The sequence below is a fragment of the Anopheles gambiae genome, chromosome 2 (assembly GCF_943734735.2).
Source record: "Anopheles gambiae chromosome 2, idAnoGambNW_F1_1, whole genome shotgun sequence".
Lineage (NCBI taxonomy): Eukaryota > Metazoa > Arthropoda > Insecta > Diptera > Culicidae > Anopheles > Anopheles gambiae.
The window spans coordinates 66423532-66436231 of NC_064601.1; the positions used below are offsets into that span (position 1 = coordinate 66423532).

At 38.7% G+C, this 12700-nt stretch overlaps 2 protein-coding genes across 5 annotated transcripts in view; one reads left to right on the plus strand and one right to left on the minus strand.

The window, feature by feature from the left end:
- LOC1278511 (potassium channel subfamily K member 18) overlaps positions 1-12700 on the plus strand; it is a 34398-nt gene that overhangs the window by 16590 nt on the left and 5108 nt on the right. The window lies entirely within an intron of this gene.
- LOC133392160 (uncharacterized) lies at positions 4893-5721 on the minus strand. Its single transcript, XM_061651151.1, has 2 exons — positions 5285-5721; positions 4893-5207 (listed from the first exon to the last, which is right to left on the minus strand). Exons 1-2 carry the CDS (start codon positions 5543-5545, stop codon positions 5202-5204), a joined length of 267 nt encoding a protein of 88 aa, XP_061507135.1. The 5' UTR covers positions 5546-5721; the 3' UTR covers positions 4893-5201.

Consider the following 12700-nt stretch of genomic DNA (forward strand, 5'->3'; position numbering starts at 1 on the left):
ATTTGACATAACAATACTCAATGATGGCGCCCGGCAAACGCGCTAATAATTCACCTCCTTAATAAACACACCTTGAGTTTGCTCGACAAACTGTCAAAGGGGCCCTTCACGATTCTAGTCAGTTTTTTGTATGGAGTTTGACAGTTGGAGGCTGAAATCATGTAAACACTCCATACAAAACCACACAAAAAACTAGCCTGCAATTTTCAGTCTAGATTATTCTAGCCTCAAAGCTAGAATTAGATTCGAGTACCTGCTCGAAAACACGGTGTTGTTTACATTTATCCCAAGGTACATTAAAGAGTTCTGGTAATGGAATCTAGAATCAAAATGTATGTAGTCCAAGGTGGATTTAAAAATATCAGGTGGTGGACTCTAGTGCATTTTGACAATTCGTCACTTGACGTAAGGTCCCCAGGATTCAAACTTTGTTTACATTTATTAAATTTGTTCATATAATTTATCTACCCAAGTTTTTCGATTAAATATTCTTTAAAAATATATTTTGGACTTTGCGAGTTCTTATTAAATATTAGAACATAGATTAAAGTGTATTATTTTGTTTTGTTCCGTGAATTTATTCTATAATTCATTGTGTTTTCGACATTTTTGGAGATAAAAATTAAGAAAATCATTATTTTTTTCAATTTTCACATTGATTCCTTATTATCGACGAGCCGCATGGACAATTTACGTGAGATTAGAACTCATACTCACATGATTTTAAATTTCGTGCATAAACAAATCATCAAATCTTTTGTTGTGTAAGACATTATATTTTATTTTCTGCACAAAGCTACAGCATACCGCACAAGTCCTATCTTGCTGACTTCTAAACATCGTCTATCTGCCCGTCTGACGTTTTCACCAGTGTCAAAAGTGACACACAAACTAAGGTTATTAAAGTGTGACGTGTGTAGCGAGGTTTATATAACTAGCGAGCTAAATTCAATGTTTACAGCTCGGCCGTTCCTGACAGTAAATTGTCCTCAATTTGTTTCTATAGTGTTGCTGGGGGTTTCAGTTAAAGGGTCACAATTCACCGCAATCCACGACCTCAACTTGTCTGACTCTAAAATGCTATCATATGGTATCTGACTTTGTTTAAAACCATCGACATCACGGATTACGTAGCGATCATGTGGCAATCGTTTATGTATGACATATGGTCCTTTAAATTTAGCTACAAGTTTTTTATTTGTATTGGGAGTATTATCTATGTTACGGATGGCTACTAAGACTCCTTCTTCAAACTCTAGAGCAGGGCGATGTTTCTTACAAAACTGGTTCATGTTTACTTGTTGTGACTTGATTATGTTTTCTGAGGCCTCAGAACGTATTTTTTCAAAATTTCTAGGGTATTCAATACTTCCATCAAGATATTCTGTCAACTCATCAATGACGGTGCCGCGCTGTTCAACACCAAACAAAAGAATGGATGGAACATTTTTTGTTGACGAGTGCACAGTGTTATTCAATGAATATTCTACCATTTGTAATTTTGAGCTCCAATCGGCATGATCTAAAGGATCAGAAATTTTGCTTAAAATTGGTCTTATTACTCTATTTACTCTTTCCACTTGACCATTTGCTTGAGGAGAAGAAACAGCAGTAAGAATGTGAGAAATATTATTATTTTCGAGAAATTTTTTAAATTCATTCGACGTAAAACACGTGGCACGATCACTCACTAGTCGTTTTGGCCGACTGTAATAGGCAAAATATTGTTTTAATGCATTAGGGTAAATGTACCTATAGTGGTGGTAGTACCAATAGTGGTGCTATTGCTCTAAAATGCGGTTCATATGGCAAGTTAAAAGTAATTAAGTTATTTACGTTAGTGTGAAATGTTCTTTAGCCTTTTACAAAGGCTTTAAAAGTTAAATGGGGCCATTCCGTTACATAGTGACCAAAATATCCATTATTTTGTGAAATGTGTCAACATTTTTCCAAAATCCTTAGGATTTCATAACGAAACTCATTTTTCTGTTAACGTTCTAAACGACCACATAACCACGCAATTACTAGTTTTTCAACATAACTGTTATGTAATGTTATTATTTTACTAAAATTATTTGCCTTTTGACCATATTTATGCATTTTTAAGTGTTTTTTACTATAGTGCCATTATAGGTACACAAAACAGGCATGTTCCTATAGTGGTTATAGTTACAAAATCAATAAAAACAGGTCGTTTTAGTTTTTTTTGAGGAAATTTTTGACATGTCGTACTGTTTTCACTAAAATAAGCAACAGAAATGAGTTTTATGTAGGTAATTTACCAAAAACAGGCCAAAATTCGCTTATATGGCTGAATGAAAAATTGAATTCAAATCAAGCACACTCTTCCGGGTGTAGGTTGACAACAGGTGTGATGCAGTACTTTAGTGAATAGTTTCATTAATCAAATTTATACATTTTGTTACGATCAAATTACGCAAGAAACCAATATTATGGCAGTAATCCTTGCTATTCATACGAAAACAGCTTCGAAACTAAGTTTCATTGATATTATACACCGTTTTTTATGCATCTTTGTTTACCACCACTATAGGAACACAATACGACGACTATAGGAACCATACCACCATTATAGGTACAACGAAGCAGTCACAAAAATATGTATTTTTTCGTAAATTTGATGTATTTCAGGGTAAAAATGGTGGTGATTGCGAAGATAAAACATATTCTAAAACATATGTGTTAAAATTTTTAGAAATTGTCCTTCCTGTCACTTTAAAGCCATTAAAACACATCAGTACCACTACAAATTGCACCACTATTGGTACATTTACCCTACATACTTCTTTACTACTTGTGGACGTGGCTGAGTATAGTTTTGTGAATTTTGTAAATGAATCGATGACTACAAGTAGAAACTTTTTCTTTGATTGCAGGGAAGGTAGTGGTCCTAGATGATCTATATGAACTGTATCAAAAGGAATTGGAGCTTTGTATATATTGTGTAAATTACGCTGATCTTTCCGTGGTGGTGCGGAGTAAATTATGCATTTTTTATGTAATTCTGCACATAGTTTTTCATTCCAGCAAACCAATAGAACTTACTCAGTTGGGCACAACATTTATCAACACCAAGATGGCCAATTTTTTCGTGAATGTTACGAATTAAGTTGGTTATCATGCCTTTAGGAACAAGCAGTTGCAATTTTCCTTGGGAAGGTTGACGGTACACAGTCCCATTCATTAATAAATATCCTTGTACTGTATTATTTTCAAGCCTAGTTTTTAGTGTTTGTATTTCGGGATCCTGTGACTGAGCAATTTGTAACTGGAAGTTGATGTCAATGTCATCGACTGCTGCAGCTACATTGCTACGGCTGAGGGCATCAGCATGACTCATTACATTGCCGGGGCGATATTGCATTGAATAATCGTAGTCCTCCAAAAATAGAGACCATCTGGCAATTTTTGCCGAACAATTGCGATTCTTTAGGGTCTCTACTAGTGAATTGCAATCCGTGACTATTTTGATATGGATACCGTGCACGTAGGAATGGAAACACTTAAGGGCATAAATTACCGAAAGAGTCTCCAGTTCGTAACTATGCAGGTTTGCTTCACTTGCAGAAGCAGTTTTGGAGAAATAAGCCACCGGGTGGAATTTTCCATCATCTTGCTTCTGTAGGAGAATCGACCCAAATCCTATTGAACTCGCATCACAATGCAATTCAGTCTCTCTGTTGGGATCATATATCGCTAGGACCGGAGCATTTAACAATTTTATTTTTAATTTATTAAAAGCGTCTAAACAAGTTTCATCGAAAACGAATTTTGTGTTCTCCTTCAACAAGTTACTCAAAGGTTTAGCAATATTAGAAAAGGATGGTACAAAGCGTCTAAAATATGAAAAAAGACCCAAACAGCGTTGCACTTCTTTAGCTGTTGCGGGCAATGGATAGTTCTGGATTGCTTTTAAATGATAGTCACTTGGATGTATTCCCTTAGAATTCACATGGTACCCTAAATATTCCAGATCACTATGACCAAATTTGCATTTATCCAAACGCAGTTCAAGCCCGTTTATCTTTATCGTTCGCAAAACGCTATTAAGTGTTGCTACGTGTTCGTCTATATTTTTTGACGCAATAATTATGTCGTCCAAATAAACTACAAGTTTCCTTTCATCTATATACTCTCGCAAAACTGAATTAATAAACCGTTGGAATTGTGAAGGATCATTTTTCAATCCAAACGGCATTCTCACATACTCATATTGTCCATCTGGTGTAACAAAAGACGTATATTTAATGGAGTCCTCATGCATTCTAACTTGATGGAATCCGCTCTTTAAATCCAAGAGAGTAAAAACCTTCTTATTGCTGAGATGTTCAAGACACGTGTCGATTAATGGTAAAGGGTAGTTATCCCGTATCGTGATTTTGTTTAGAGGTCGGTAATCGACACACATACGAGTCTCACCGTTCTTTTTGCGAACTAATACTAACGCAGAGGCATATGGGGAACTGCTAGGGCGGATTATCTGTTTTTGTAAAAGATCTTGAACTATGTCTCGAATTTGATTTCGTTCAGCATAAGATAATCGCCTTGGTTTACAATAGACGGGAGTACTATTTGTGACACTAATTGTCATTGAATGAACGGGCTCCGTAATTGACTCTGTTGACACTCGCAAATAATGATTAAATACCCCAGAAATTATTTCCTGTGACTGTTCGTGGTTTAAATTGGAGCCTACATCTATTTTTGCCTCCTCGGAACTAATGTCGATCGCACATAACTCGCTAAATGTCGTGGTTATATTTTCAGAGACAGCATTATTATTATCATCAACCGAACCAATGGACTGCGAATGAATATCCTCCCCATTCTTACAAAAACCCCGTAAAATCTCTAAATGTTCAAGACGCGCTCTCATGTGTGGTTGAAGTTCGTTTTTATTTATGGTTTTGTAATTCATTAAACTTTGTTTGGAACAACGGTAACGTATGTAATGCAAATGAATATTAAATTTTTTTAACAAATCCCGTCCAATGATAATAGACCATGCCATTTGTTTCTTTGGAATGATGATAAATGAATGGTTAACATAAGTGTCACGAAAACGAATTCTTCCTTCTGCATACCCTAGCGATGTCAAAGGTTGATTTCCTAATCCGCGGAATCCAGAAAAACACGGATTTTGGGCAAGAGTCGGGACAAGCTCTTCGCTGACAAAACTCCTAGGGCTACCCGTATCAAACAAAGAAAGTACACGTGAGGGCAAAATCTTGAACTCATTAGAGACTTTGAAAGCAACACTTACCTCCTGAATAGCTTCTATCTGAACTGCGCTTTCATTATAGTTCGGTTCGTGGATAACATTGTTTTGATTTGCTTCACTATGGTAGATGGCAGCCGACGTCGATTGAGTACGATGAGTGCAATCTCGAGCAACGTGTCCCATATTTCCACATAGGAAGCAAGACCCATTTCGCCGTCGTGGTTGCTGGCAGTCCCGTTGATGATGCCCGTAGTTCGAACAATTGTAGCATTTTATACCTCCAACATTGTCAGGTCTGGTCATTATCCTTGGTTTGAATGAAACTGACACCGGTTGTAAACGTATCGATTCGTATTTTTGCAGGGCTGTCTTAAGTTCGGTCAAAGAGTTTGCAGAAAAACGAATCGCAGCAGCATTCACAGGATCTCCAATTCCATCGATTATTATTGAAACTAGTTCTTGTTCTGATATTGTTTCGTTTTTAGCAATATTTTCCATTTCTAGCACATATCTTATGGTGCTTTCTTGAGGAAGAAGCTGTCTACGGCGAAGCTGATGATATACACTCTCCGGTGAAGGTTTAGTTGAGAAATTTTCCAGAATTTGTTGTTTTAACTCGTCGTAGCTTGTAAACACTATATATTTTGTCAGCATTGCAGCGGTACCATTCAAAAGTCGGCGCGTGATAATATTTTTTTCTAGTTCATTAACATTGAACAATTGAAAAGTTTGTTCAAGTTGCTTAATCCAACATTCGGCATTCTCATTCTTTTCGCCACTAAAACTATCAACTAGCCCTTCGATGCATTTGATTGTGTCCAACGGCAGTGGTTGTTGTATTTGCTTCATGTTGGCCATTTCTTGTTTAAGAAGCGAAACTTCTTTTTCCAGCTTCAATTGTTTTAATTTTGCAGTCAATTTCTCAATTGTACTCGCCGAAGCTTCTGTATTGCCTGACGCTGCTTCGGCACATGTTTCAAATTCCAGAGAAGATGGCGTGGTCTGGATAGTCGCCATTTTGCTTTCGGTGTGTGTTGCATCAAATAGCCGCCTGACTTGGGTGATGGAAGCTGATTCAGGCACGGTTTCGCCAACTTCTTTAAGAACACCCATCATTTTATCCTTCGAAATAGATGGCTCCATTGTTTTCTCGTTAGATATCCCACTTCTGAGGTTGTAAGACATTATATTTTATTTTCTGCACAAAGCTACAGCATACCGCACAAGTCCTATCTTGCTGACTTCTAAACATCGTCTATCTGCCCGTCTGACGTTTTCACCAGTGTCAAAAGTGACACACAAACTAAGGTTATTAAAGTGTGACGTGTGTAGCGAGGTTTATATAACTAGCGAGCTAAATTCAATGTTTACAGTTGATATATCTCATTTTTTCGATAAAATCAATAGACACACAAAAATGCACATAATAACAAAGAAATCTGTTCTATTTGCTAAGCTTTGTGTGCGGAAACCAATGGTTAACGGTTCAAAAATGACGTAAAGTCCCTCAACTATGGCGACCCCCCAAAGGCCCTAATCCACCACCTGATATTTTTAATCCACTTTGATGTAGTCCAGGTGGTCTCATAGTTTGTTTTTTAAAACCAAATTTGAATATCACTTTTTGACAGGGTGAGCGAAAACTTTTGTTCAAACAAGCTTTCTGGAGGTTTGACAAATACACAAAACACTCTTAAAATCTTCATTCAGAAGTAGAAGCGATAAAAATCAGCCTTCTAAATTCATACACCGTGGGATAAGCCCACCTGTATATTATACTCACTTAGATAGCTGCTTTAAAACTGCTATACAATGCGAACAGTTGACAGGCTGAAATTTCAGCCTACGAACTTACAACGGAAAGGGCACCAAATTTAGAAACACGCATATAGGCGTATCTCAGGGACATACACGGTTAATGAGGACCGAAAACGGCCGCAAAATACCGCGTATCTCGAATATCCGCTTAAGTCGAATCTCGTGTTTTCCAGCCCAAATATCACTAATCTTCGTATAATTTTGCAAGTAGGGGGTGGTTTTAGACATCAAATTAATTATTTTATATAATTCTGACTGAATTTAACAGTTTCAAACCTATGAAAATGTTTTTTAATATTCGATCAATAAGAAAATTATTTAGCATTTTACAATTGATGTACAATTTGTTCAAGGAACTGTCAAATTTAGAAAACCGCGTATCTTCGAATCCGCGTATAAGAGGTACCGTGTATCTCGGGAACTACCTGTATTGTAATATAGGCTTGAGATTTCCAGATGACTCAATAAACATAGATACGAATACAAACACATTGTACAACAATAAATTAAATGCACATAACATAATACGCCCCCCCGGTCCCGTGGTACAGTCATCAACTCGTACGACTCGATAACCTAGAATGGACCGTCTCCCCGTAGCAAGGATTGACTATCCGGCTGTGTGATAATGAATTTAGTCTTCAAAGCCTGTACAGGCCGGCATTTCCGCGTCGGACGTTACACCAAATAGAAGAAGAAGAACCAGCTCCATCCACAATAATATTATAGTTGCCTTCACAATTGAAAATTACTTCAAAGATAACGTGGTGATGTTTTTGTAAGCGTTTACTTCACCCACGTTCGACGCCAGTTGGCGAGAAAACCTTATTTAAATTCCTGGTTATTTATCGTCTTAAACCATGGACGAGTACGAGTAAAGGGGTAACGAGTAAACTATAGAAATTCGACCTTGGAACTGCCATTAAATGTGTGTTTGCCTATGGCCTAATGCCCGGCGAACTACAGTCTGTTCCCGAGTTACGCGGTTTGTGCGTTACCGAGGAATCCCCGTATCTCAAATATTCGCGTAAGTCGAATTTCACTTTTTTTTTGCAAAATGCTTTAGATCACTCGGAGTTGTTAATTTAATTTAGTACTTTAATACACTTTATCAGTTATTTTATAAGATTCGTGCAGAAAATTCTGATATTTCTGGCTTTCGGGAAAAATCTACGGGTATTTACATGGTAAAAACAATATTTTCCTGGGTAAATTTTCAATGGCGCAACAGCTAATGACAGTTTTTGTATATTGGAAGTAATTGGTATCAATGACATGGCTACACAATGTGCCGGGATGCGGAAGGAAATCTCCTGACGGAGATCGAAAGGTGGAAGTGCTACTTCGAAGGACACCTGAATGGAGCAGAGGCAGGAGTGGCTGGCGCAAGTGGCAGTACAAGGCAACCACCACAGCAAGAGCACAGCAGTAACACCAGCGACAGCATCGCCGCAGACTACGAGGTGCCCCCGCCATCTCTGGATGAGATTGCAGCTTAAGAGCAATAAGTCTGATGGCAGTGATGGACTGGTGGCCGAGCTCTTGAATATAGAGTCGGAGAGGCTTACCGTCTAAATGCATCAGCTGATCGTGAAAGACTGGGAGCAGGAGGAACTACCGAAGGAATGGAAGCTGAGTGTTATTCACCCAGTATATTGGATTCCTGGTCACACAGGTATCCAGGGAAACGGAAGAGCAGACCGACTAGCCAACGCAGGACGTAATAACCTGCCCTGCTGCCATAACACTCTTCCACGGCGTAATTTCATTCACCTTAGCAAAACCATCTTCGCCAATAGCTAGAATGATTATTGGGTTAGCAGCGGTCGCTCTTTCCTGAGAACCATTTAGACCACAACACCACCATGGAAAGACCATCCATCGCACCAAGACCAGGGAATCATATCACGACTTCGGATAGGACACACCCGGCTCACCCACACCTTTTTATTACAAAAATCAAGCCCACCACTATGCAGTTTCTATGGCGTCTACATCACCGTCCGTCATATCTTAACAGAATGCCATGGTTATACTGCAGAACGCATCACCTGCAAGTTGGACCACAGCATCGACACCATCCTCTCACCAGACAGCGATTGCCAGCGTAAACTAACCACTATCACTAACCTTTATAAACAACTTTAACCAAAACCACATTTGTAACAAAAAATTAAATCAACGGAAAGCTTTAAGTAAACCGAGACTACCCGGTATAAGGTAACTGCAAGCCACAAATGGCTTGCAAAGAAGAATGATAGATTTTAAGTATAGAATTAATCAATTAATTGGAAGAGGCCAATGAGGCCAATTGGCTCAAGGTCTCTATAAAAACTAAGAAAAAAATCACCCAGTATACAAAAAAACGACAGGCTGATTTGCTCGAATTTTGGAGCCATCACGGTCCTTAATGCCGCCTACAAGATCCTGTCCCAGATCTTTTTCTGCAGACTTTCACCCCTTGCTACAAATTTTATCGGCAGCTACAAAGCAGGGTTTGTTGGAGGCAAATCTACCACCGTCAAAATTTTCACTCTACGGCAGATCCTCCAGAAGTGCCGAGAGCGGCAGACCCCTACGGACCACCTGTTCATCCACCTCAAGGCGGCCACCGACGCCATAGACCGGTATGAACTACGGAACATCATGCAGCGGTACCATTTTCCTGGGAAGTTGATCCGGCTATTAGAGGCCACAATGAACGGGATACAGTGCAAGATGAAAGTGTCGAACTTGATGTCGGAATCATTTGAATCTACCAGGGGTCTGAGGTAATTCGACGGATTCTCCTGTTTGCTCTTCAAAATCGTCCTGGAAGGTGTCATTCGAAGAGCGGGGCTAGACAACGACATCCGTGGCACGATCCTCTACCAATCTATCCAATTTCTTGGCTTCACGTATGAAATCGACATCATCGGCAGGACAATAGCAAAGGTTTATGAGGTGTACACGCAACTTAAACGCATAGTAGCAATAATTGGATTGAAAATCCATGCGACGAAGACGGAGTACCTGCTTGCCAGAGACTCAGTTCATCTGGGAAGCAGTGTATTAGTTGACGGCGACAACTGGCTGGCAGGATATGATGGCTGGGACATGTTATGAGGATGCCGGACTCATGCCCCACCAAGAAGGTGTTCGATAGCGATCCTCAGTTCGGCATAAGGCGCAAAGGAGCACAACGAACTCGATGGCTGGATCAGGAGAAGCGAGACATATTGGAGATCGGGTGTCTACTTGGATGGGAGGCTGCAGCCAGGGACTGAGTATCCTGGCGAATTGTTGTTGACCTGGCCATATTACATCGACGTACTCTATCGTGAGCAAGCCAATAACGGTATTAAAACGGAATTTGAAGTGATTTTGGAATTTGAAGTGGACATGTTAACAAGCATGGATGCACATAGTTTGATTCCAGTTTGATTCCACTGGAATGATTCCAGTAGAACATACCTTAACCTTTAAGTTGACAACCGGATACCCGGGTATTTTTTTAAACTTTAAACTGAAATCACTTTTGATTCATTGCTTTTATTGACCTGAAATTTTCCGTAGCCTCCCAACTTTTAATTTATGATTTTTTGGTGCATAAGTTGTAATTTTAAACAGCCTGTAAGTATTTTATTTTGATTTTTTTTAACTTTACCACGTAACTTGGCACCCAGCATACCTGGGTATTCCATACATTTTGTATGAAGAATGACGTTTCTCTTCTTCCTCTTTTCGTATTGTGCTTAATTTCGAGTCAAATTCAACCGATTCCAAATTTCAATTTGACCGTTATTTTTACAATAAAATGAAAAAACTTAATGAATAAATGAAATAGAAGAGAATATATGGTCGGCTTTACTTGCTTGCAGCATTAAAATATAGGGACCCTTTCCGTTGTAAGTGCGTACGCTGAAATTTCAGCCTGTCAACTGTTTGCATTGTATAGCAGTTTTAAAGCAGCTATCTAAGTGAGTATAATATACAGGTGGGCTTATCCCACGGTGTATGAATTTAGAAGGCTGATTTTTATCGCTTCTACTTCTGAATGAAGATTTTAAGAGTGTTTTGTGTATTTGTCAAGCCTCCAGAAAGCTTGTTTGAACAAAAGTTTTCGCTCACCCTGTCAAAAAGTGATATTCAAATTTGGTTTTAAAAAACAAACTATGAGACCACCTGGACTACATACATTTTGATTCTAGATTCCATCACCAGAACTCTTTAATGCACCTTGGGATAAATGTAAACAACACCGTGTTTTCGAGCAGGTACTCGAATCTAATTCTAGCTTTGAGGCTAGAATAATCTAGACTGAAAATTGCAGGCTAGTTTTTTGTGTGGTTTTGTATGGAGTGTTTACATGATTTCAGCCTCCAACTGTCAAACTCCATACAAAAAACTGACTAGAATCGTGAAGGGCCCCATAGAAAGCATTGTTTACCTATGAAAATCGTTAATTTTTTGCATCAAAACGTGTGGAATACCCGGGTATGCCGGTTGCCAACTTACGTGTGTAAATCTGGTTGCCACCTCTACGGATAAATGAAGAATATAGAAGACAGCAGTGCTACTATTTCCAACCGATAGTGCTTAAGCATTAGTGATGGGCAGGTCGACCTAAACCTACCGGGTTGGAGCCATCCATCCAGGTGTCGTACGGGTCGACCAAAAAGGTACAAGTAGGTTCAGTTGGAGCAACAATTCCGCGGGTCGCTTATGTTTTCTCGCACCTACTGATGTACGTCGGGTCGTGAAATGAATAGTACGACCCAAAGTGGGTATAGGGACTAGGTGGGCTTATAGGTTTGGCGGGAAGGCCATATTGGACGAACGAATGACAGGAGGGGATTCGATTGTGATACGTAGTTTTTCACCCATACTACGACACATCAACCAAAACAGCCATTCGAATTCACACGCATACATCAACAAATGATCGAATCCCCTCCTGTCATTTCGTTTTCATTTTTCTACAGCACGGCTGTCAAATTGTTCGGGATAAGCCCACCTGTATAATAAACCCACTTTGGTACGACCCATCACTCACTTGTATCACCATTCGAGGATAGCGTCAGTACATCTGCAAAAGCATCTGCAAAAGTTGCAAAAAGCATCTTTGTTTTATATTAGCAATACGGCTTGGCCGTTGTAAAGTAAATCAGTATAAACGTATCTTTTGTATGAATGTAGTATTTAACTTCAGAATTTGTTAACATTTTTGAATCTATACAAACATTTGGGAAAGTTATGTCCTTGCAAATACGTCAATTTTCCAGCTCGATCAGTAGATAATCTATTCTCAATCTGTTCTCAGTGGATAATCCACTAACACTTGCTAAAAGATCTTTCAACTGTTGTCAATTCCCTTATTTACGGCCATGTCATGTATAGACTAGTTCGAGTCTATTTTATCATTTCATTTCATTTCATTTATTTCATACAATATCCGCCATCAAGGCTAAATATAATAGACTTAAAACTAATTTAATACTAACAAATAAACAAAATAATTCATGAAAAACTAAGCCTAACTAACCTAGTCTTGACCTAGCAAAAAAGAAAAGAAAAAAAACAAGAGTAGAGCGTAGAGACTATCATAAACTTAACAAAAACAAAAAAAAAGAGAGTAATAGAAAACTAAGGAGAATAATT